Source organism: Colletotrichum phormii, assembly GCF_030913505.1.
Source record: "Colletotrichum phormii strain CBS 102054 chromosome Unknown BDP81scaffold_36, whole genome shotgun sequence".
Lineage (NCBI taxonomy): Eukaryota > Fungi > Ascomycota > Sordariomycetes > Glomerellales > Glomerellaceae > Colletotrichum > Colletotrichum phormii.
Window position 1 is genome coordinate 50580 of NW_026851478.1, and position 23889 is coordinate 74468.

Genomic DNA, 23889 nt, shown 5'->3' on the forward strand with positions numbered 1-23889 from the left:
AATAATACGAGTAAAGCTATTAACTATTCGTAAGAGATGTGTTACGAGCTGGACAAGTGTTACGGCCAGCTAGTCGTAGGGGTAGTTTGCAGAAGTTGAGGCTGCGGAACTGGTAACAGTAATCGTAGTCGTGGAATAGTTTCAAGGAAGCTATGTCTGTCAATCGTAAGGGTAGGTAAGGCTTCGGTGATCAATCGTAGTCTTGTCAAGGTAGTAGCTGAAAGCGGATGTTAATCCTGATACGAAGTTAATTGCTGAAGAGCTATGGAAAGTCTGTCCTAGAGCCCAGCTCGAGTCCATCCTTATATACAAGTCCGATCCTAACTGAACAGTGCTGTACAGTCCACTTTGTCTGGATATGTTGGATATGCCGAATATCCAACATATCCTTGACTCGGTTGGATATGTCGCATATCCAACATATCCTTATCCCTTATCATATCTCTTATCATCACGTGACTTGTACCATAGTTCTTCCGTTCCTGGGGTTTCCCCAATGTTCCGTCCCGTCCTGCATATATGATGCGCCGTAGCCGCTAGGCGTCAGCGGGGCACGCCCTGGTCTTCATGTTGGGTCGTAACAACAAGGCAACCAACTGTGGCACAAAGCAAAAGCTTCGATAATGATGACTCCGGCATCATTGTCCCTTGTTCTGCATTATATAGCTACGCGCCCACAGTGACAAGTTGCGGCGGGCGTAACAAGATGTAGGGTTCTTAAGGAAACCTACCCCGCCTATATTTATCTCTGTAATAGTACCTTCCCTCGAGTCTATTATCTTTCTAAACTATAGCCTCCTACTATACCTACTTCAATAAATCCTCCTCTCTCTCTTTAAATATAATCATTAACTTGTTGATCCCCGGCAACCTAGAGCTTACCGTAGAGGCCCACTTTAGTTAACTTAATATATTTATAAGGACTAACGTGTCACGGTAGCAGGCAGGTTGTTTGGCAGGTGGATGCTGGGCAGGCGGATCAGACAATCTATTGCTACGGGCAGGCTCTATCCTAAGCAGGTACAGGCTCTGTTGACAAGACGTAGCTCAAGGAGCTACGTTTCTGGACATGCGCGACAGAATACAGGATGCAGAGTTTTATCCAGCCTCAGGCTTACGTAACCCGGCCACCGGATTACTCAACACCAACCTCAAGGTTGGGGCTTAGGACAGCGGGTCTGTGACATAACGGGTTTAATATTATAAAACGGCATAAATATACCTCTCGGACGGGTCGATATATACGATACTCTTTTTAATATAATTGATTTAGTGAACCTGGTCCCTTAAAGGGTATAAGCATCCAATAACGTAGGTCTCGGAAGTGTAGCTATTAATAATAAGTAATTATTAAAGCGTAAGAGAAAGGCAAATAGCTTTTACGCTATCTACTAGATATTCGCTATAGTCAATATAATTATTAGCCAAGCCTTGAGGCATCTGCTTACCCTTTACATTGAAAGCTTACCTAGCTTATTATGGATTTTATTAAAAATAATAAGCCGTCGTATTAGTATTCGGGTATGTAACGTCCGTATTATCATGTAAGAGTAGTTCTCAGATTCCTCATTTACTTAGCGCGATATTTCTAATATTAGAGCGCGCGTGAATCGGAAAAAGCTAGATAGTTATTTATTAACGGCCGCGTTAATTGAGTTGTTCGATAAGCGGGAGATCCCTTATATTATAAAGTAGGCTGATGATGAGCCGGACCGCCTTGTTAGGCTTGTCTAGACCTTTCCTTACTATCTCTAAATGTGGAAGCGGTTCCCCAAAGTAACTAGCTTCGATAACACCTATAACACTAATCGCTTTAAGCTTCCATTATTCTAAGTAACTGGGTAGACCTGCCTTAGGTCTGTCTATAACGTAGTATTTGGTCTTATCAATAACGAACGGTTAGAGGGCTTCCGATTTCTCTTAAAGAGCGTAAGAGAACTAATCGAGTAATACTTAATTTATCGGCCTAACGTTATAACTAATTATTATTATTAATTATAATAAGTAACGTGCTTGATAAGCGAGTGTCGCAACCAATTGCAGCTACAGCATAACAACGCAATTCCAAATACAACTAGCCCTTCAAGCTATCATAAATGACCCAAATCTTAGCGCTCGGGCTGCAGCTAAGATATACTCAGTCTGCTCTAGGACGCTACATCGGCGAATAAAGGTGTTGGTTCACGGGGTCGTATACGACAAATAGTGGTAGCAATTATCACTCGTCTGTTGGTGATCCTATTGCTTGTTCTTCTTCTTTCTATCTTACATTGTAGGCAGGAGTCGGTCGAAGTAGGTAGTGACGGCCTGGGTGGTTGCCCCACCTTTATCCGGCCGTGATGACTAAGCCAGTTGTCCCACTTCGCCCAGGGCAGGTGCCAGCCAGCCCATGGTACCTGCCTATTACTCCTTATCAGCCTTTGCTGTTCCAACAAAAGGGCATTCTATCACGACGCGACACGATACCTAACTCACGGAACTTGACAGCGCTTGAAGAAGAGAAGCTGGTTGAGTATGTTCTTGATCTGGATTCCCGATCATTTCCTCCCCGGATTAGTGGTGTGGAAGATATGGCCAATCGTTTACTTGCCGACCGCGACGCGCCCCCGGTTGGCAAGCGCTGGGCTTCGAACTTCGTTAAGAGACAACCAAGGCTCTAAACGCGTTCTTTTCGGAAGTATGACTATAAGAGGGCCCAATGCGAAGATCTAGACGCGATAAACGCGTGGTTTCGCCTTATAGCAAACACAATCGCGAAGTACGGCATCGTGGACTCCGATATCTATAACTTTGATGAGACTGGGTTTATGATGGGCCAGATTGCATCCGGAGTGGTTATTACAAGTGCCGAAAGGCGTTTAAACACGGAGATGATGCAGCCTGGTGACCGCGAATGGGTTACAGTCGCCCGGACATACCGGGATCCCTGGAAACGAATTAGCTGATAAGCTTGGTAAAGAAGGAGCCGCTCTCCTACTGCCTGACCCTCCACCGCTAGCATCATACGCTGGGATAGCGAAGATGGCCCGCGCCAGAGCCCGTGGCTACCATTCACGATGGTGGCATACTTCGAAGCAAAAGCTCAAACCAGGCTATAAGAAAACTGACGCTGCCCTCCGTTGCCCTCCGGAACTGGACCTACGGCGTCCTCTTTTGCACCACCTCCTCGCTGCTCGTTCTGGCCATGGCCATTTCCACGCCTACCACAGGCGCTTTCAGCACGACGGAGACTTCAAATGTAACTGCGGGCGGAAATTATCGCCTACCCATCCAGTATATTGCACGAAGAACCGCCGTACCTCGGCGCTATGGCCGATTACCGGGACCGTGGACGATCCGGGACCACTACCGCCCCCGATAGGCCTGGCCGAAGCCTATTGGTACGCCCTGGTCAGAGACCCGGGTGCCTTTGAGAAGTTCGAGCGTGTGACGCGCTACTATGAGGCTCACTCTCTGCAAAGATAGCGAGCCCGAGATCCCGCGCCTCACAACTCTCTCACACACCCACCGACGCCTTGAGGCCCCGGCCTTACCACACCCCTCTCTCTTCCGTCCTCCTTTATCTTCTATATAAGAAAATATAAGAAAACAGAAAAATGCTCGCGTAGGCAAATATGCCTCCGAGGGCCGGTTACTTGTTGCGGCAACGCCGTCTGTGGACGGCGTAGGGCTGCTAGAGACCCATTCGCTTCTGCCGAGTCAGGGACCCCCTGCTGGCGTGCTTTTTGGAACTGAACGGACCCTGGGGATTAGATACTAAACTCCACTGCTCTAGGCACGAGAAGAAAAGTGTACATTATAGACTGCCTGACTTGTCGTACGCTATAATGGCGGCACGGCACATCATATGCCCAAAGGGCGCTCTGGTTGATCGGAGCTTAGTTACATAGATAGCTGGGCACCTGTCCCTGATGATGTAAAACACCACTACTACTACTACTACTAAAGAATGGGTTACAGTTATCCAGGCCATCAGTTCGTCAGGCTATAGCGTCCCGCCGTACATCATCGTTGCAGGGCAATATCACCTCTCTACCTGGTACATGGAAACAGGTCTCCCACGCGACTGGGTCATTGCAACGTCTGTGTTGGATTCACAGGTGGAAAAGGAAAATACTCGAGTATCGTGGGTAGCAACGATCACCGACTGTAGTGGTGATATTGCTTGTTCTTGTTGTTCTTGAGTGGAAGTCTAACCAGGTGCCAGCGGCGGCAGGAAGTCTGGGGTATACCACCCTCGTGTGGCTGAGCCACACGGACCACCGAGGCTGGAACGGACCGCGGCAGCAACCTCCTGCTGCCTAATGTAGGCCTATTCCAACACTATCAATTCCCTTATATAAATATATAGTTATATGTTTTAAATATAAGCTTGAGTAGATAGTATAACTATAGAACTTTACTATTTATTATATATGCCAAGCATTTCTTAGTATTTATTGTCAGTTAGGGTATCAATTACTCCTGGCCTTTCGGCTCCTCCTCAGAGTTAATGTATTCCGGCTTTCCGGTTCTCAATTCCCGTCGGATAAGCTCAATCTCGATGACTATGCGGCTTTCCCAGCCCACTTTCTGCCGAAAGCCGTCACCATCACAGTCAAAATATAATCCCCAAATGCCACTATCTTCTAAGACTGCGCAGAAGCCTTCCCATCCACAAAATGTGAGCCTTCGGTCTTGTCGAGTGCATTCCCATGGCCCAGTCACATTATCATCGGCCATGGCACGGTTACCAAAGCGGACTTGATAAGTGACGGGGTCAATGAATATCCAATTCATGATGGGTGCCTCGTGAGTAATGGTGCTCACCAGTCCGGAGAAGCGTGAGTCCGGGTATGGAAGATAATAACCTTCAAACGGGTGACCGAAAGGGACATCATGAGCTGTGCCGGTGTCGGCAAATAGCTGCTCCATTATTAACGGGCCCTGAACCCCAAGATGATGGCAAAAGCTTACTCTATCGCCAGATAGGACCACTTGGCGTCCTTCAAGGTAAAGACTGAACTGTGACGACTTGGGACAGTGCACTATGAGATTGTTTTTCCGACTCCGGTGCTCCTCTCGACGGGATTTGGCCATAGAAGCCTTAATACCTTCTGAAGCGCCCACGGCAGTGGCGAAGCTGATGAGTAATGAGAGAGCCATCTTCCCGCCCACCTGGTAAGGCTTTGTGGATGAGATAACGCTACTCGAAACTCAATAGAAAGTTGAGAAAAGTTGTTTTCAGTAGGATGCCTGAGTCCTTGTAGTTAGGACGTGAAGAATGTCGTCGTTCGTCTTTTGCCTTCTCCTATCGATTCGTGTCTTTCACGCCGATGAAGCATTCGAATTGCTCCTCATCTCAAGCTGTTAAGGACAACGTGGTAGTGAAGGTCTCGGAAAATCTTCGATTCAACCCCATAAGTCAGAATACTGCTTGGAGTGTTTCAGACTTCGAAACCTCGAAAGATCAGAAGAGACGTTGGAAAAAGGATTGAGGATCATCGGCTGATGCATGTGGATCATCGGCTGATGCATGTGGAGCTTTCTCGCAGCCTCTGACAGAAGATGGCATTCTATGGTCTTAGTTATTAGAGGCACGGAGGCGCAGAGAAGAGATGTCAGATACAATTTCCATATTGTAGATCTTCGATGGTGCCTGGTGGTCCCTGAATGATGTTGTTCAAACTCTCCGGCACAAGGGTCCTTGCCAGGGTCTGGTAGCTGCAGGACCCTTGTCAAAGCTCCCATGAAGGCATCCTGAGACACAGGCGAGCCCCAATGTAACCCACAAACGTTCTATCGACTCACCCACATCGTACCATGCGAACCATTTTTCAGATGTTCTGGAAACACAGGCGCAATTCCGCATGAGCGAGCAGCGCTGACCGACGCGTTCTAGCCAAGACTGACAAAACACGACGCAAAATACAATCCGAGCGGCTGGTTTCGACATCAGACGATGTCAGTTTGCTCCCAAGGTTAACGCTGGCTCGGTAGCAAATATGATCCAAGACGCATAGACGGAGAAGGAGGATAGCATCGAATAATTATACCGGGCTCTGTCAGCCGAGTTCGGGATCGAAGCTTAAAGCTGACCATGCTCCCCCTCCAAGATGGCCAACAAAGTTACATCTCAATCCAAATCACAGAGCACCACGGCAAACACTGGAAAAACGCCAGCGGGAACAGGTTCCCCCATCGCCACAATATCAACAAAGTTTGAGGCCCAACAGCAGCAACAGCAGCAACCGCCACCTGTGCCACGAAGGCCAAGTCACGCTCCGCGATCCTCAAGCACCTCGTCAAAGCGCGTTTCTGCTACCGCTGTCCCTGTAGAACCCCCGGTTAAGCCATCTGAAGATTTCTCTGCTGTGCCAGGAGCCCTCAGAAGATCCCTTTCTTTCAAGATTCCCATTCGAGTCGCAACAGACAACCTTTTAACCGCCAACCGCTCCCGTGCTCAGTCACTACCACAGGAACATCAATCTGACGATCCCGGCCATCAACGCCATAACCCAAAACGAGGCTCTCTTTCATCGATAGGAGAGAAACCGACCGCAGAGGCTGCGAAAGAACTCCAAGCCACCAGCCCAATACTTTCGATCAAATCACTCTCAGAGCAGTTTCTCAAAGAACGTGGACTACTCAACCCCGAACCAGTAGACGAAACAAGCTCACCTGAGGAGCTTCAGCATTCATTGCAAGATCAAGTTGTCAGATATCTAACCACAATGTCTTCCCCGTAAGCTCTCATATCAGCCTCGTCTTGTTGTCTTTTGATGTCTAATATTCACTATCATCTAGAGCAAAGACAACCGCAGAGGAGCAGTCTCGTGCGCCTGCCTATCCCACATCATACCCACCAACCAACACAGGAATGAGGGGAAACATGCCCGCAACAGGCCTCCCTGTCCCTATGCCCAACCTTTCTGGCACCGCAAATGGCCCTGTTGGTATGTTGATGATTTCTTTGCCCTGCTCAAATTTTCCTCTTTGCTGATACGACTTCAGGTAACCTACTCAGGGGCCCTGTCGATGAGAACGGGAAGTTGACCAAAGCTGCTCTGATGGTTGGCATCAAATTGGATCTGGAAGCCGAGGTTCACTTGACTGCCCGCGTCCGTGGTGACATCCTTGTTGGTTTGTACTAAGATACCCGTGATCTACGACGGGATGAGCCCGCAAGGAAATTATGAAGGATGCACGTGTCCAGCCACGAGGAGCCTGTTCGTCATATGGCACACAGCGATACTACATTGCGCTTTGAACAAGTTGTTTTGCGTCATGAGTTGATAAGGTGCCCTGAGTAAATATGGCACAGAATTGGAAACGGGCTGTGAAGCAGGAAACTGGAATTATTTCATTTTTGTTCCTACAGAACAGACTGTTTATATGAGGTTGACAGGAGGTCAATCTTTTCGAGCGATAAATAACAAGATTTTCGCGGTATTCAAGCATAAGGACTGAATTGACTGAATATTGAGCAACTGGATCGAGAGTGTCGAGATTGAACATTTAGGAAGGCATAACCCCATATACTGTCTTCAATAACCTTACTTTGCCTCATGCCACAAATTCCATAGGGCCTGGGCGCATAAGAGAAACCACCTGAGCGGCTTCAACAAATTCGCAAGCTTTGCCGAAGGCTCAACGATCACGTCCAATACCGTTGCCATACTTTACTCGTGTCACAAAAGTTCGGTTCAATCAACTCGTCATCCGCTCCAAAGAGGGTGACTGGAATTACAGCTTGACCATTCTTTGCTACCTTCGAAGCGCAAAAGACAAGCACCACATGTAGTGACTATTCGTGCTTCGGAGTATCCACCATGATCTGCCGTTCTTTCGCCCAGTCAACGATGCGATCATACTTAGGGCACCTATGCTGGGAGTTGAAGTCTGGCTGGATGCCTCGAGAGCCATTCGTGTGTAAGAACGGGGTAACATCGGCCGAGCATTGCAGCCGTATACGCAATGCCTCAATGCAATGATCAACATGCTATATAGATCAGCTTCGAGAGAAAACCAGGACATTGATGTGATTCACTCAAGTAAGGTAATTCAGTGCAAACTTTTGGTCGATATTATGGACTCGGGGAAGGCTTACGGCAAGCACAAGATCCTCTCCACCGTGAAAGGCCGGATCATCGCTATAATCGAAGTCGGTTCTGTGCACAAACTGACGTACGAGGTTCAAGCAATGGAGGTTGTGGAAAACTTCGAGGCCAGCTAAGAGATAGCCTGGCTTCGTGCGTGCCCAGGAGTCACCGCCGACACCATGCGGTGTCTTGTTCAATGCCGGTAAGTATTCATCTGATAAGTCAAATGATCCGTCTAACAAACCTATATCAGTAGCTGCTATTGTGGGAAAGGGAGGGTCGTTCGTTCAACCTACAGTACCACAGATCCTTCCATCTGGCTTCAAGTTCCGGAGTTGGCCTTCCCTTGTAAGGGCTGGACTTCCAGAAGCCATTGTCAAACTGGACATCTTCAAATTCTAAAGCATCTTGAACGGGTGCTATATATCTCGTGAGTCCGTGATCCCATCAATCGTCCCCAAGAGGTGTGATGCTAGACTTTACACAAAACGTTGAGCTTTCTAGCACAGGCCAAGTCCGATGGTCCTGCTGGGTTGAAATGGAGCCAAGTCGACAGCCCAAGAAGTAGACAGCTAACCCAGAAAAAAGGAAAACGGAGGTTTTTGAATGAAGTTCTGCTTCTTTTGGCGGGCGATTGCATGTTTTCATCGTCCAAGAGGAATACTTCACATTCCTCTTGGAGGTCTCGTCTGCGGCCAGACTGGCCTGGTTTACTGGACATCATTAGCATCGATTTTCTTAGGAGAGCGACGATCAAAGTCCGAAGAAGATTGGAAATCTCAAGTTGCAGACTGCTCTTTTTAGCTCTACGCTTTTCCAAAGTCCGAAAATCGATTGTTATCTAGCTTCCAATGATACGAGGTGACAGACGAGGGGCTCCTTACAAACATGACTCGCCACCGACAAGGCGGCTTTCGCCGTCTATGAGAAAAAGGGAATTCACTGCAATGAAGACATCGTTCAGGACCGAAAGCTGCGCTGGATAGCAACGAGTCAGTTTCTAAGACTGGGTAATCGACCTTCTGTATTCGTCTAGTCAGCCGACTTCAGAAAGCTTGTTTCCTCCATTGACACGACTTTATCTGTTAATATACGCAGCTGACCAGATTTCATCGAATCAGCGCAGCAGCCAACGCGGGCCCCAAAAGCTTGTTTCTCTAATAGGAAACATTCAGAAGAATCGGTCTCGACCACCAACCCAACCACCAAGGTCAGCATAGACCGAGAAACCTAGATCATGCGCAAGCAATGTGTTTCGCTTATGTCTATTCAAGTTGCCGGTTCAAGGCGCTGCACTGCGTCACCTGGGAATTCTCCGTGCAGCTCAGCCCAACACCGAGTTTCATAAGTCGGCAGGCAACAGAGAAAACGTGGCAAGTCTATCTACTTCTAATACTGGAATAAATCTATTTGCTAGTTTACCACTGTTCAAAACCCTGTAGGCTCCGCAGCAGAAGTTCCAACTCAAGTGGGGTAACCCATGTCGATGGAGGTGAAGCAACCAATCAGTTCACACCATTGTCACAATGTCCGAGAGTCACATAGATAACCAGAGAAGTCTCCACAAATGATGATTTGGATGAAGCTTGCGCCTTCCCAGGCCCGGATTAGTCGCAGTGACAACCTATTGGGCATTGCGTTCATACCACAACTTGGCTCAGTTACTTCAGATAAGTGCGCCGAACGCGACAGATTAAATTCACTGTTTGTCACCTCCTGGGAACGGCTATATAAGGGGAGTGCGTTTTCTCTCACGGAAAATTTCTCTAAAGTATCAACTTCAGTTTCATTCTAAAACACAGACAAAATGAGAATTGCCAATGTTCTGCTCCTTGGGGGAGCATCTTTAATTGTTGCCGCCCCTGCCGGCGTTGTGAACGAAGGGAAACGCGAAGCCAGCATTTCTTTCCTCGAGTCTACACATTACAAGAAGTCTCCCGACGCCGAGGCAGAAGCGGCGCCTGCTATCGAGTTCCTTGACTCCGTTCACTACAAGAGAACCCCGGAAGCCGAGGCTGCGGCCAAACCTGCAATTAACTTTTTGGAGTCTGTCCATTACAAGCGCTCTCCCAAGGCAGACGCCGAACCATCAATTTCTTTCCTTGAATCAGTCCATTACAAGAAAGAGGCAGAGCCTGCAGCTGAGCCTGCAGCTGAGCCTGCGATCGAGTTTTTGGATTCTGTCCATTACTAGGCGTCAAAAGACCAGTGGCATACCAAGCCCGTTTGATGTAGAGTAGGTGAGTCGGATCATCTTTGCAATCAAATTACATGAAATGTAAGCTAATTGATCCTTAGATCAAGTTGTGAACTTTTACTCAAAGGTCGAACATCATTGGAAAGGGTTGTTATCACAGAACGAGGTAGCAAGTGGAAGACATGTATAGTAGAAAGTGGCTTGATTCCTCTAAGTGGAAGATCCGTATGAGGGTCATATCTATATACCGTACAAGACGGGTAATCGGCTTGTGGAAAGCGGTATCGTACGGCAGTAACCGGCAGCGCCACGTGTGGCGCTGCGACAGTCGTCAAATGATATTGTCGGAACGGCAAGGCTGATAAGGAGCAATGGGCAGGTATCGTGGGCTGGCTGGCGCCTGCCCTGGGCGAAGTGGGACAACCGGCTTAGTCATCACAGCAGGTTAAGGTGGGGCAACCACCCAGGCCGTCACCACCTACTTCGACCGACCCCTGCCCACAATGTAAATAGGAAACAAGAACAACAACAGCAATTATTACGGACATCGACGTGATTGTTGCCGAAGGCACACCCTCATGAGGAAATGTATCACGCCTGTGATACCAACAGATATTCATCTAGGTCGCCTCTGCCTGGTGAGCTTCAGGTGGGAAGAGTCTTTCGGCCCGTCACCCATGGTCAGGAGATCGCAACTTTCCACTGCATTATTAAGTACTGTGATGATGATGATGATGATGATGTATTTAACGTCTGGTAACAAAAGGACGTGCCGGGCGCTATGCCGACATGGTCTATACTAATCTAAACTATGTTACAGGCTACCGTCTTCACCTAACGTTCCTGTTCAATGACTCGGGCAAATTTCGGAAAAGAAATTGGTCTCCTCTATCCATTCGCATAGAAGAGAGGCTCCCTTAGCAGAACCTAATAAGAAATCAATGCTTACTTTGGCCATACGTTGGCGTAGGTAGCTCGGTGTAGCCTTGCGTCCACGCTTGCAGAAGTAGAAATGGACTGGTGTCTTGGGTTTCCCACAGCTGCAGTTGAGCAACGCATCTTGATGAGCGAATCTCTCGTGGTATGCTGCAAAGTCTCCATGATGGGATCTTGCTGCGTATAGCCTTCCTAGTAAGTGCCGAGGGAGGCGGAGTTCGGGCGGCTTGGGGTGAAGAATTATCTCGAGGTCGGCATATTGCCGAGGGCATTGGGACAGCCATTTTCTGGCAAAGACTTGGAAGGTAGCTACTTTAGCTTGCCTTTCTAGGTGCGCTAATGAGGGCTGTGGTTGTGATTTTGGGATTAGTTTGCAGGCTTCCTTGGCTAGAGCATCCGCTTCTTTATTTCCTGGTACTCCCGTGTGCCCAGGGCACCACCAAACATAAACCCTGCCGGGGGTTGTCCAGCTCTCTCTTTGTCTCCGAGTCCAGGAGGAAGAGAGCCTATTAAAGGCCCTAAATCTAGCCTGGCTGCTTCCTGTGCGCTGGGAGTATAGTCTAGCCGCGACTGCGAGGTTATCGAGGCAGATATGGACGTTATCTACCATACGAGCCGTAGGAGCCCGGGTAGCTTCTATCAGGCCGTAATACGCAGCATATACCTCCGCGTCATACACCTCAGTCTAGGAGCCGAGTGGTTCGAATCCGCAGAAGATCTGCCGTATAGCTTGGTACCCTACCCAGCCTGCTCCGGCGGAGGTGCTGCTGCCGTCCGACATCTGGGACCCGTCAGTGTAGACAACAATGTCCCGCTTGGAGAAAGTTGCCATCCTGCCTGCAAAGGAGAGGGCCTGTTCTTCTTTGGTCTTATTAGGTTCGTAGCCGACCCTGGCGAGGGCTGTCTGCTAGTCCGCTAGTTGCTCCCAAGGGGGAAGTTCTAACGGATCGATGTATTCGGTATTTTTGCTTACGAGGCTTGCCATTCGTCGTAGCTGTGAGTCTGGTCCTGATTTGTCCCTGAGTCTCGTTCGGAGAGGGTGTCGCTCGTCCAGACGATGGATTCTGGTGGACGCTGTGTGGAGCTTCGCGTCCAGTATCACCTCTGCTGGGGGTAGAGCCGCCTCGCGCTGTAGGATCGGTACAGGCGTAGTTCTGTATACGGGGACCATCGCTCTAATAGCTTTGGTTTGCGTCGCGTCTAGTTGGTATAGTAGACTATTAACGCCGTTTAAGATAGTACGTCCATTCTTTATCCGGCTCTTGCCGGGCTACCATACTTTAGATATATAGTACTAAGTAGGTAATATATAAGAGGTGATTGCTCGATGAAGTAAGTACGTAGGCGCGCCCTAGATAGTATTCCCTAGTCCCCGTAGTCTATTAACTACTTAGTATACTTTTATAAAGAGGTTTCTTACGTAACTCTTAAATATAAGTTTACGTGTTACGAGCTGGACAAGGCAACCAACTGTGGCACAAAGCAAAAGCTTCGATAATGATGACTCCGGCATCATTGTCCCTTGTTCTGCATATATAGCTACGCGCCCACAGTGACAAGTTGCGGCGGGCGTAACATTACGGTCGAAGTGAACGCCGAGCCAGCGTAGAGAAGAGCCTTCTTTAATAGCCTAAACTATATAATGCCTCCTATCTAGTAAACTTACTATCATTAATAGGTTTCCGTCTTTTCGTCTTTTAATAAAGTGGATTAATTCGGATTTATCAAGGTCAAAAGTGATTCCTTCCGTCGCGCCCTATCCTAAGGTTTTTTTTTATTCCTTAGTTAGAATATTATAGTTATTCTCTAGTGATGTTAAGCTTACTAAGATAGTAACGTTATCGGCATAGCCGAAACGAGATCGCTTCCTTCCTAAGCGAGCTATACCTAGCTTAAAAAGAGGTTCGATATAGAGTATAAACAGAATAGGAGACACGGGTGAGCCTTATGGTAGTCCGCATTCGAGACCAAAGACGTCTCCTACCTCCCCATCAAGTCTTATTCTTGCTCTCCTTCCGGTAACAAAGCTTAAGACCTAGCGTACGAGGTTCTCCGGCCATCCTTGTTCGTAGAGGCGTCGGACCAGTCGTCCTGGGAGCACGGCGTCGAAAGCCCCTTTTATATCGAGCGTAAGTATAGAGGTAACCAGGCCTCTTTGCCAGGCGAACTCGATATCGTGGATGGCCGCTGCGATAAGGTCGCTATAAGAGCAAAGAGGGAGTGCTCCAAACTGTTGGTCGTGCAGAACACGATGTTTAACTGCGATCCAGGCAAGTCGTCTAGCGATAAGTCTCTCCAAGCCTTTTCCGAGGACGGCCAAGAGCGCAATTGGCCTATAGGAGCGCGGGAGTGTCTTATCTCTTTTTCCCGGTTTTGCTAGGATCACGAGAGTTGCTTCTTTAAAATAAGTAGGATGCTAACCCTCGCGTATACACCCGCTATAAAGTAAGAGGACAATATCCTCGATCACTGGCCATGCTATTTTCAAAGCAGTCGTAGTGATTCCGTCGGTCTCAGGAGTCGTGTTTCCCGCGGTGAGAACCGAAGACCGTACCTCGTCCTTCGTAACCTGCGGGAAAGGAAGCGTAGCTTGCCTTTGTAAGACTGGGCTTTCTGTTGGTATGTCCTCGGAGATTGCAGCGTTTCTAAGGAGGACGCGGGTAAATAAGTCGCGCTTCTCTTTTGGTTGTGAGACAAGCGTGTCTTGGTTGTCTACATCTCGGAGTAGCGGGGTCTGAAAGGATCCTGTGGCTTTGTGCCAACCGACCATTTCAAATATGTCTTTGCTTGAGGAGGCTGAGGAGATCTTATCTTTCCAAAAGGCATCCTTGGAGCGTTTAAACTCGTAGAGGAAGTCCTGTTTTAGAGCTTCGACCTCCTCTTCTTCCCATTGGCAGTTCACTCCGGCTATGCGGAGTCTTGCTAACATCGCTCGCTTACTCGCATAGGCTCGGTGTTTACGTGTGCAGCTCTCGCTCCAGTATGGTCTCCCTGTACCTTTCCCGAGCGTGCGCTTTGTGGAAGCCGTAAGTGCTTTAATAAGACAGTCCGTAAGCTGTTGTGCTAGGAGATCTAAAGACTGTGGGTCTTGGATGTTGCTTGTAGTGCGGCGCATGGGTTGTAAGTTACGTTTAATGATGCCGAGGAAAAGCTCCTCGTCCATCGTATCGAGCCGAAACCTTCCCGGGGTCTGGCTGGGTGAATCGATCAGGGCCAAGGGGACCCGGGTAAGCAGAGATTCGTGGTCTGGTGTCGTGTGTAGTGACGTTTCTATGCTGGTGGAAGCCCCATGGAGGTTGCTGGACGCCCAGCATAAATCTAGGGTGTTGCCGCCTTTGTGCGTGGGTTCACCTATAGGTGACATTAGGACAAGGCTAGCGGCTTCTGCCCATTCTACTAGGTTTTCAGCGTCCGGGGAACTCGTGGCCTCGGGCTGCCACGTCCAATGGTGTAAGTCAAAATCCCCCGCAATCAGTACTCGATCCTCAGGTTTGGGTTGCCAGGCCGCTAGGATGTTCCTGAGAGCCTGGCCAGATCGCAGAGAGCCACGAGGGGCGTTGTATACGTTGATAACTGTGAGGACCTCCTTCGTTCCTGAGAGGAGTCGTAAGAAGAGCAGGTCTGTGGATGGATCGGGTAGAGGCCGTGTTTATACGCCTCGTACCCTAGTTCCTCTGCGGAGGTAGGTAAGTACCCTGGGACGGTCTTCGGTCTAGTTATCTACTGGGGTGAAAGTCTCAAAACCTGGGTGGTGTCTTGTGAGCCTCCTCTCCTCCGAGCGGATAGACGGCTCTTGTATTAGGAGTATATCGATCTGGGCTGCGTAAGCTAGGTTTAGTGCTGTTTCGTGGGCGGATGCCCGCCTGCCCATATTTGCTTGCATGATTTGTAGGGTTTTAGAGGGTTATATTCTTTTTTTGTGTTTTATTCGCCGGGGTATAGTCCATCGCTTGTTCTTCTTTACGGGAATGTCGATGCGACTGCTGGGTCGTATTTCTCCACAATCTTTCCCCCTCAGCTCGGATGGCCCGTAGCTGAGCCTTATCCCTCCTCTGGACTACCCCCTTCACCACTTTGGGTTGGATAGGGCAAGTCGCATCGAAGGCGGCGTGAGGCCCGTTACACGACGGGCATTTAAAGGGGCAGTCGCAGCCATCGTGGCCCTCAGTGCCGCCGCAGGGTGCCCGGTGTTGATCAGTTGTGTGGGAAGGAGAGCTGCACTTGAGGCATCTCTTCCTTCTAGTGCACGTTCGTTCGCTGTGAAAACCGCCGCAGCGGAGACATTAAGGAGACCTCTTCTCCTTCGGGAACTGCAGGTTTACAAAAACGCTGGCCCCCATCAAACGGAGGCGTCTTAGTAGTTACCTTACGGCTTCCGCCTTGAACCAGGCTATCACCGTGCCTAGCCTTTCGACTTCGTCCTTCCTAGAGAAGTGTGCTTTTTCAGGCTTGAGTTTCGTCGAGACCTGGATCTCTTCAAGGAGCTCCTCGGTCGTGATTTCCAGCTCAGTGTTGGTTACCAGATAATGCCTGGTGTAAGGGACGTTTACGATATAGGCTCGGATCCAGGTATCGCGTTGCTCGATCGCTTGCGCTTGGAGAAGGGCAGCGATCTATTCTCTGTTCTCTAGCAGGACTTTTGTACCATCCATTGACGAAGGTAGGAGTGCTAATCCTATCTTAACATAGTCGATCCCCTTGAGGGCTTCTCGGGCTTGGGGACTTAGCCTTTCCCGAACAAAGATATATATATCATAGGCTTTCTCGTTCCGAAGCGGGCTTTCAGGCGATAGACGCGCGAAGACGCATAGATCCTTTAAGGCCGCCCGGTTTATAGCTTATTTTGCACCTTGTTTAGCTGGCGTTGGTTCATCCTGTCTTCTGGACAGTGGCTGGCTCGCCGCCGCCGCGTATGAACGGACTAGGGGCGGCTAGTTCTGGGTTATATGCGAGGGATGCCCCTGGGAACTCAGGTCAGTCTCGCTAGGCCCTGTACCAATAGCGTACATAGACCTTACTAGACCACGTTAATGCCGGTTTGAACGCTGTTTCTCCTCCTAAAGTTCTCTCTCCAAGGATTCGATCTTCGTCAAACAGTCTTTCAAAAAAATTTCCCTCTCGGCGTCCCGACGTAGGAGGTCCTGGACAAGATTCGAAAGCTTGTTGATCTCGTCTTTAAGCTCAGAGTTGTCCTGGTGGTTAACCTGCTCAACCACTCTGACCTTTGCTGTCGGCTTCCGGACTCGTCCCGACCGCCGAGATATACCGGCGTCCTCGTGAACCGTGATCGATGGCCCTATATCTAGGGAGACCGCCATGGTCGTGGAATTCAGCTCGTATGGGCTGATGTTGAGAGATGATAGTGCAGTGGGCCGTAGCCCTCTATAACCTTAACAATTACTAACAATGGGTACCTTTCGAGGTATGTGTTCGATATTAAGTACTGTGGGAATAAACGGCAATCGCTAGGTATACACGGAGCCGAGCTATGTCACGTGTCTTCGGCACGTGACACACCTCAGCTCCCTCCTTCCATATCACGAGCCTTCGCGTTTAGATACTCTCCTTAACAACAATAACAACAACAAGAACACCAGATTAACCCAACGATATTGCTACCGATCGCGATACCAGGAATACCTGTGTGACTAACCTGTGGTACACGCAAACCAACAAGTACCTTGGTCGAAACTTTACGAGTGTACTTACGGCCTTGCGTTCATCGTCAGCGATTTAACTACTTCTTCAAGAGCGAGATCCTGCTCGCTCGGCTATAAAGATGACTGTTGTTTGAGTTAATACTCCGTTCCCTGCAGCTGTGCCCTGCAGCTTGCTGACCTGCTTCAAGCTAGTTGGGCCGAGATATGGCACTACCTAGAAAAGGACTAAGAGAAAAGATAATTACCTAAGAACAATTATTTCTCCGCGTTAGGAATCTACATGTAGATACGCAGACTGCATTTCTTTTTATCGCGACGACGCTCGGGGCATTCCATTTGCTGACATCTGGTGACACCTGCTTCCAAGAAAGCCTGCAAAATATCCTTCAGTTACCCTCATGCCTCTTGCGACAGCGGAAAGTTGTAATGCTGATTACTCTTCAGGATTGACGAGGCAATGTACTTCGAACTAGGTCCCTTACGAGCCGCAAAGTGAGTGACCCTGTCACAAATGGGGAAGTTGCCTTTCATTGAGGTTGCCGGGCAGGCGATTTAATCCTCGTCTTCCCATCCTCTCGCCATCATCACTGCACAGGAAAGCGGCTTGTGACCACATGAGGTTGAAGTTACGTATGCACTCATGAATTGTAGCTTCTGAACATGAAATTGTAGTGGATTCAGACATTGGATTAAGTTGTATTCTCATAACTTGTATCTTGATGCTCTGCCGTAGCGTGCTGAAATGACCCGATTAAGGCAAGTTCTGGGGAGCGTAGCTTTGGTCGGGGTTTACCACCTGGCCGTTGACCAGCTGCTTGTCGGTGTAAGCGGGCCAAACAATAAGCTTCTGGTCCGTGACAGAGAAGGTTGTGAATCCCGCATCCGGGCCGAACTGTCCGCTCCAACCGGAGGTAACAGTGAAAGCTCCGCATTTGGCGTTTGAGGCAGCACGGCTTGCAGGTGCGCCGGTAGTTGTGAACTTGCAGGAGGTAGGGTCTGCAGTGTGGGTGTTGATGTTGAAGCTGTAGTCGCATGAGGTATCCTCGGCATTGCAGGTACGGGTGAAGGTTTCAATGGTCCATTCAGCGGCACCAGCAGCCATCATGGACTTGACCTCACGCTTCGTGATGGGGGAGCCGGAGACGGCAGTGGCAGCAGCCAGGGCGGCGAGGAGATAGTTGGTGATCTGCATTATGACAAGGTCTTGAGGAAAGTATTCAGATTGTATATGAAGTTGAGAGGAGAATGGTTGTTTTTATCTGGATGCTTATGTTTTCTCTTATGGTGTCTTGCGTCGAGTTTAGAATCCATTCGAGATGATGGCGGACGGAGGGATTTATACTACTAGTAGTCTAGAGTCAAGGATACATCACTGGAGGCCACATACATACCAGCAAAGGTGGCAGGCCAATGGTAGGTCAACAAGTTCGTGGATACTCGAACGATTCAAAAAGTGACGTTGCCATCGTATTTCCTCTCAAGGTGCCGATGGACCATGGACTCTCGCTTAGTTCCCAGTCACTCCCTTCAATCCCTCGTTCCATAATCCATCATGACAACAGATTAGTGCGGATGTGAACCAGCAATGTGACATAGCCCATCCAAGAGGTTCATATGCGATCACAAGGACCTGCCATCCGGCCACTTTGATTGCTTAATTGCTTACTCCGTATACACTCCCAATTTAGCGGTTTAGCGGGCTCAACCCATCTGTCATACATAGTTTGGAAGCATATGCATGCGCTTGATAGTCCTGCCCTAAGCTCCTATTCGTTGGGATGATGACTTATGAGACCACTGCACAATAAATCCTCCAATCCATCGAGGCAAGACGCTCGTATTCAGGGTCGCATGCGGTCTCACTTCTGGGGCAGTGGGCTTGGACTCCAGGCGCATGACGCAGTTTATGTAACCTCGATATTAATACGAGCGTTACCTGCCGGGGCTAATTAACCTAAACAAGGCACGACTCCACGTTCTAATCTGCTTTCGGGACTCCGATTGCCCCGAGACTTCATCGCCCCAGAAGCGTGCCGCCCCCGCTGATCTACCTTTATTTCGATTGATCATTCCTACTACGTAGTGCTCCCATAATCCTATGTTTAGCCACTGTGATGCTCGGCGGATGTCCCCTAGCTCTGACCAACAGTAAAATTGATGATGCCCGATGGATTTGGAACTCTCCACAATCCTCGTACTAAACGTAAAGGAGAACTGCTCAGAACTTCTCCCTGCAGTCACCAACCGCCGAGATGAAGTGCGCGCGCTGTTTGCAAGACTGGCTCTGTCGATCACTATTGCGTACTGCATGCCGAAGGCTTTGCAATTAGGCGGGCAGGTCTTAGTCTTGTTGATCTGCGTGAGCTGAGGTTTGAGTTCTCCCTCGCAAGATCCTCGCATCAGGACTGCACGACTGCAACATCGCTCATCCACAGGAGTAAGTATGAGCATGAAGATCGTAGCGGTAACATTGTAAGCATGTTGTGTGCAAACAGTCCGACTGATCGTTGCAATGACTACAGGTTCCGGCGCCGAAATTTCATGCCCACGATCACAGACGATCGACAAGTGCTTACCTAGCTGATGTCTGTTTAGCCAAGACACCACGATGCCGATAACGCCGAAGTGGGCTTTGTAGAAAGACCTGACTTCGAATGAAACAGACGTTCGATGTATCTCCGCACATGTGACTCACGTGAAATACAATTTGAATCATATCGATACATGCGACAAAGCACTGTGGCTACGCAGTTTATGAGCCTATCGGCATGTGCATGTGCTTCATTTTCAAAGGTCTTTCGTTATGTTCAAGGGCTCCCAGCTCCCTGAAGATCCAAACAAATGAAAGCGACCCTTGTGTTATGTCGCAAAAACGACGCCGTTAATTACGGGCAGCAATTAACGCCATGTACCCTACGACATGTTATTTGTTCCAAAGCGAGGAGGAATCGATGTTTCGGCTAGGCAATTACGATGCCACATCAAACCCGCAGGAGTTTTCAGTCTTAATTCGGAAGAATAGACAAAGCTGAAAATGATATGTGTTGTTGACTACGTGGACAAAATGAATCGCCAGCGGGCAACTAGCATTCACGTGAAGCAAAGTTTCTCCAAAACGCCAGAACCCCTCAACTTTGAGCTTGCACATAGGACATATCTGTTCTCCTTATGCTGCGTGGGTCTAGATGAGATGGTAATCTACGCCGGTCTCGCCTGCGAACTTGTAATCTTGATGAGCGGTGCTAATCTATCCGTAGACTTCTGACGTTGGACTCTTCTACTTACGAAATGAGAGCCAGCCTAGAGTCGTTAACCCAGCAAACTTGTTCTCGTGGACTTTTCGCTACGTCACTCTATGATTTAGGTCAGATGGGTAGCAAACCCAGCCTTGAGCGTTGTAAAGTCTAGAGATTGATAGAAAAGTTATTTTGAAGACTTCTAGCGCTAAATTGATGAAGATAGGATAGTTACGGCGCATTATACCCTGTGAGTTTGTAAAGTAGTATCCGGTGAGCTGTTTTTATGTTTCTCTGCTATTTTTGTAGGTACATAATGTGTGGCAGGTGCAGGTGGGTCACGTGAGGCAGCTCCTTCACATCTCGGAGCTGCCCCACCTATACCTTGCCCAGATATCCAGCCCAGCCAGCGCTCAGCTTTTCCCTTCATCATCATCAGATCCAATACAGTAGTATTGCCTCCACATAATGCCACTAAGTTCTACCTGTATATGATCCTGTGTAGTAGGGTATAAAGTATGCTTGGAGCCTCGTGTCGGATTAACTATATGTATGGGCCCCTATTATATTGGAAAGAAAGACTTACTTTGCGTTACTTACACGTAATGTGCACAGTCAGCAGCCGGAAGTCATCACTCGTGACTGCTTTGTCTCATGTGACTGAAAAAACTTAGGAAGGTAAATGATGCTACTAGTAATCATCATCTCCTCCTTAAGACCATGATCCATAATACGAATGGTGTTGGTGGGTGAACCGCCGAGTCGTGACAATACATGCCTGAGTATTTCGTTGACCCATGTTCGAAAGAGTAAAGTCTCAAGCTAGACTTATTCTTACGGACGAAACAAGATGTGGGACTGTGGATACCTGAGGCAGTAGCTGGTGCCCCAGGCACCAGCTGCCCGATCCACTTCCTGGTTGATCCAGCCCACCGCAGCCACCTTTCACCTTCACCACAACATCACCAACCAACCAACAATACCAGTCGTATTGCCTCATTGCTTGCCTCGTTGATCCAGATGAGCAGTGTGTACTGCCCACACAAGATAACCCCGTTGTTACAGACTGAAGTTCCTAATCTCATTATTATACCAGCACTTACCTTACAACACCTAGGTAATCAACGTAAACATTCTCAATAGAGAATTCCATGGACTTAGTCTATTCGCTTCCAATTTAAGTCTCGAATCTGACTGATTGGTGTTTTCGAGGTGTCCGATTGCTTTCATCCGACCTTCTAGTGATCACTATCATTCTTCAATACATAGGCCATTATACCTTATTGGTTCTAAATAATCTTCACGGCGGTAGACTGCGTCAGTAGACGTCTTTTTGTGTAGTTCGAGTCTTTTTCTTGAACCAATTGAATGAACTTGTGAAAAAGGTTAAACAAAGCTCTCTTAAGGTAATTATATGATGTCAAGTAACCATTAGATTAATGGCAGCGACAGTCCTGGAACATGGTAGAGTGGGCGTTACTTGAATATCTTGTCTTCTGCGCCCATCATGTCAATCAACCCCGACCTCCATGTCTTAGATGGACGGACGAAGAGCGACAGGCAAATTCACTGCACAAGTGAGTGTCGAAAGAGGTAAAATCTCAGAAGTGCCACCTTAGGCGAGCAATTTCTTCCTGTCCACGTCCTATTATCATGAACACGTTAAAAGACTGCGATCTCATTACCTCGAGCCTTGGCAGCTTCCTCTATGTTGAATGTATCAGTCTCTTCCCTCCATGCTTCTTCGATGACCTCATCAACCATGTTTATGAGACGAAATGAGTCTTTCCTCAAAAACGATGACCGTACATCGTTGAAAACCTGCTTCCACTCTGGATGAGTATTCAGGATAGGTACTTCCAGACTGCCTATCACTAAAGGGTACATAAGCCCGTTGTGAACTAAAAGATGGTGGTTTGCAGGCATTTGAACTGCCCTGTAGAGTGCGTAAACCGATGCCGTCAAACGACACATGATGACTTCCCTTGACGGGAACGGTGAAAGGTCATCTGATTTAGGTCCCAGCCCACCCTCACTATCCGATGGTGCCTTATTCTTTCTGCATCGGTTCAATCGCCTCGCATGCAAGACGGCTGTGTACCGCCAACAGTCCCAAAGCATACATTGGGCGTGCTCACCAATCTCTCCCGGCCAAGACCAGAGCTGGTATTCTATGTCTCTCTCGCTGTTTTCCCTCATATCAGCGAGAATGTCCAGTAGCGACCTGGGCAGTCCCGATACGGTCTCGACTCCACCGAGCCTACCACCTTCCCAGGAATCTTGGACTTTTCGTAAGTTGCGCCAGATATTCATGCTCGGTGTTATTCGTCCAATCACCATGATATCCATGTCCATGATAGACCAAACTTCGATGGAGTGCCGGATGGTGAAGTCATGGGAGGCCGAGGGTACCAGATGGCTCAAGTTAGTCTCTAAATAGTACAAGCCGGCCATGAGCTGAAGATACATCGTCCAAGGACGAGCTTGAAGCAGCTACATAAACGTTGCGAGTCAGTAATAATGGATACCAGAATAGAGACTTTTGTACGCGCGAAATATAGAGAGCCGGTTCGCATATGGTGAAGGTGTGCTGATGTATTCAAGACTTACACAGACTGCAGAGAAGCAGGCCAGCAGAGTCGGTGGATCCATCGAAAGAGCTGTGTCGGCTTTGTAGTTCCGATCGGAAAGTTTGGAGCGCGTGGTCGACGTATTCCATCGACGAGACCGAAAAGCCGTCGTCCAGGTAGGCTTGGATGGGCCCACAAACAATAGCAAATGCTTGGCTTTTCTCTGCCATTGAGGCGAAGTGAGATTTCATCCAACCAGAGCTCTCAGTGGTGTAGAGTCGGTGCATCCCCGCATTGAGAACTTGTGACATGGTCAGTACTCGAGTATGTGGACAGAGCCAAGCGGCGAATTCCTGACTTACACTTCTGGAAGAGCTGCCGTTTCGGGTCATTAGTGCCGCCCGGCGATGGTGCCAAGGATGAGATGTCAGAGTGCGATCCCGGTGTGTCTGAGTTCTGAGCGGCCCCGGGCCGAATCGATATATCGGCTCCGGGAGATGCTGAGGGTGATCCAGCGCGGTGTGGTGGATCTCCGGCGTTCTGCAGATAGCTATCAAAAGTAGCTGAGTTGGCGCTCGCTTTGTTCGCGGCAAGGTCAGGGATTGCGGCCCCAGCAAACCGACCCCGCGAAGCTATTCCGTTGGTCCACTTCAGTGTGGTGTTGTAGCCCTTGCACTGGATGCCACGCCTTTGGCAGGCTCGGCAATCTGGGCGCGTCTCATCGCAATTCCGTTTCCGCCTCTTACAATTGGAGCATCCTCCCCTAGAGCGAACCATCGGTGAACTAGGTGCTGATGGCCAGCGGATGAGGTCGACGTAATCGTTATCTGGTTCAAGCGTTGGAATTGGCTGCTCAGGGGAGTTCTCGAAATGGCCGACCTTGCCGACGATGAATGAAGAAATGAGATTTCAGCTTCCCAGGAGAGGCGGACGGGGCCGCGAGCGCATATATATGCCGAATAGGGCATGGCTCAGACGCTCAATTCTGGGGCCCAAGCAATCATGTCGCAGGTTCACAAAATGCGGGGGCGAGGCTGCTAAGACGAATAGAGTTCTTTGTTATCCATGCGGAATGCCCTCGGAAAGAAAGTGACGAGGATCCAGCAGGGATATCGCTTGCCAATGTACTCCGTATGGCACTGAGCCCTCGTCAGACTTGCTGATTATACCTTACATGGACTGCAATCAAGTCCCCAGTCGTGTTATCAT

The 23889-nt window shown here is 48.9% G+C and overlaps 6 protein-coding genes across 6 annotated transcripts; 2 read left to right on the forward strand and 4 right to left on the reverse strand.

The window, feature by feature from the left end:
• Positions 1-4458: 4458 nt before the first annotated feature.
• On the reverse strand, positions 4459-5145 carry BDP81DRAFT_334576 (uncharacterized protein; the record flags this gene model as incomplete). The annotated part of the gene is made up of 2 exons (XM_060585774.1): positions 4459-4905; positions 4957-5145. The coding sequence occupies 2 exons, from the start codon at positions 5143-5145 to the stop codon at positions 4459-4461; spliced, it is 636 nt and encodes a 211-aa protein (XP_060438330.1).
• A 1568-nt stretch (positions 5146-6713) lies between these two features.
• Positions 6714-7133, forward strand: BDP81DRAFT_400310 (uncharacterized protein; the record flags this gene model as incomplete). Its single annotated transcript, XM_060588671.1, has 3 exons — positions 6714-6724; positions 6787-6935; positions 6994-7133. 3 exons carry the CDS (start codon positions 6714-6716, stop codon positions 7131-7133), a joined length of 300 nt encoding a protein of 99 aa, XP_060438331.1.
• A 643-nt stretch (positions 7134-7776) lies between these two features.
• BDP81DRAFT_360924 (uncharacterized protein) lies at positions 7777-9173 on the reverse strand. Its single transcript, XM_060586410.1, has 5 exons — positions 8966-9173; positions 8565-8794; positions 8378-8500; positions 8090-8316; positions 7777-7981 (listed from the first exon to the last, which is right to left on the reverse strand). Exons 2-5 carry the CDS (start codon positions 8719-8721, stop codon positions 7787-7789), a joined length of 702 nt encoding a protein of 233 aa, XP_060438332.1. The 5' UTR covers positions 8722-8794; positions 8966-9173; the 3' UTR covers positions 7777-7786.
• Positions 9174-9859: 686 nt separating this feature from the next.
• Positions 9860-10367, forward strand: BDP81DRAFT_441477 (uncharacterized protein). The gene has a single exon (XM_060591597.1). The coding sequence runs from the start codon at positions 9889-9891 to the stop codon at positions 10273-10275; it is 387 nt and encodes a 128-aa protein (XP_060438333.1). The 5' UTR covers positions 9860-9888; the 3' UTR covers positions 10276-10367.
• Positions 10368-17576: 7209 nt separating this feature from the next.
• BDP81DRAFT_441484 (uncharacterized protein) lies at positions 17577-18381 on the reverse strand. The gene has a single exon (XM_060591598.1). It carries the CDS (start codon positions 18064-18066, stop codon positions 17626-17628), a length of 441 nt encoding a protein of 146 aa, XP_060438334.1. The 5' UTR covers positions 18067-18381; the 3' UTR covers positions 17577-17625.
• Positions 18382-21772: 3391 nt separating this feature from the next.
• On the reverse strand, positions 21773-23571 carry BDP81DRAFT_485527 (uncharacterized protein; the record flags this gene model as incomplete). The annotated part of the gene is made up of 3 exons (XM_060595164.1): positions 23043-23571; positions 22721-22981; positions 21773-22593 (listed from the first exon to the last, which is right to left on the reverse strand). The coding sequence occupies exons 1-3, from the start codon at positions 23455-23457 to the stop codon at positions 21773-21775; spliced, it is 1497 nt and encodes a 498-aa protein (XP_060438335.1). The 5' UTR covers positions 23458-23571.
• Positions 23572-23889: the final 318 nt, after the last annotated feature.

What these genes read in the sequence shown, in the direction of transcription:
- BDP81DRAFT_441484 (XM_060591598.1), bottom strand. Translation starts at nt 18,066, where the DNA reads ATGCAGATCACCAACTATCTCCTCGCCGCCCTGGCTGCTGCCACTGCC.
- BDP81DRAFT_360924 (XM_060586410.1), bottom strand. Translation starts at nt 8,721, where the DNA reads ATGCAATCGCCCGCCAAAAGAAGCAGAACTTCATTCAAAAACCTCCGT. An exon ending in TAGAAAGCTCAACGTTTTGT is followed by an intron (nt 8,501 to 8,564) that starts GTAAAGTCTAGC and finishes CGAGATATATAG; the next exon opens with CACCCGTTCAAGATGCTTTA. An exon ending in ATGGAAGGATCTGTGGTACT is followed by an intron (nt 8,317 to 8,377) that starts GTAGGTTGAACG and finishes TAGGTTTGTTAG; the next exon opens with ACGGATCATTTGACTTATCA.
- BDP81DRAFT_441477 (XM_060591597.1), top strand. Translation starts at nt 9,889, where the DNA reads ATGAGAATTGCCAATGTTCTGCTCCTTGGGGGAGCATCTTTAATTGTT.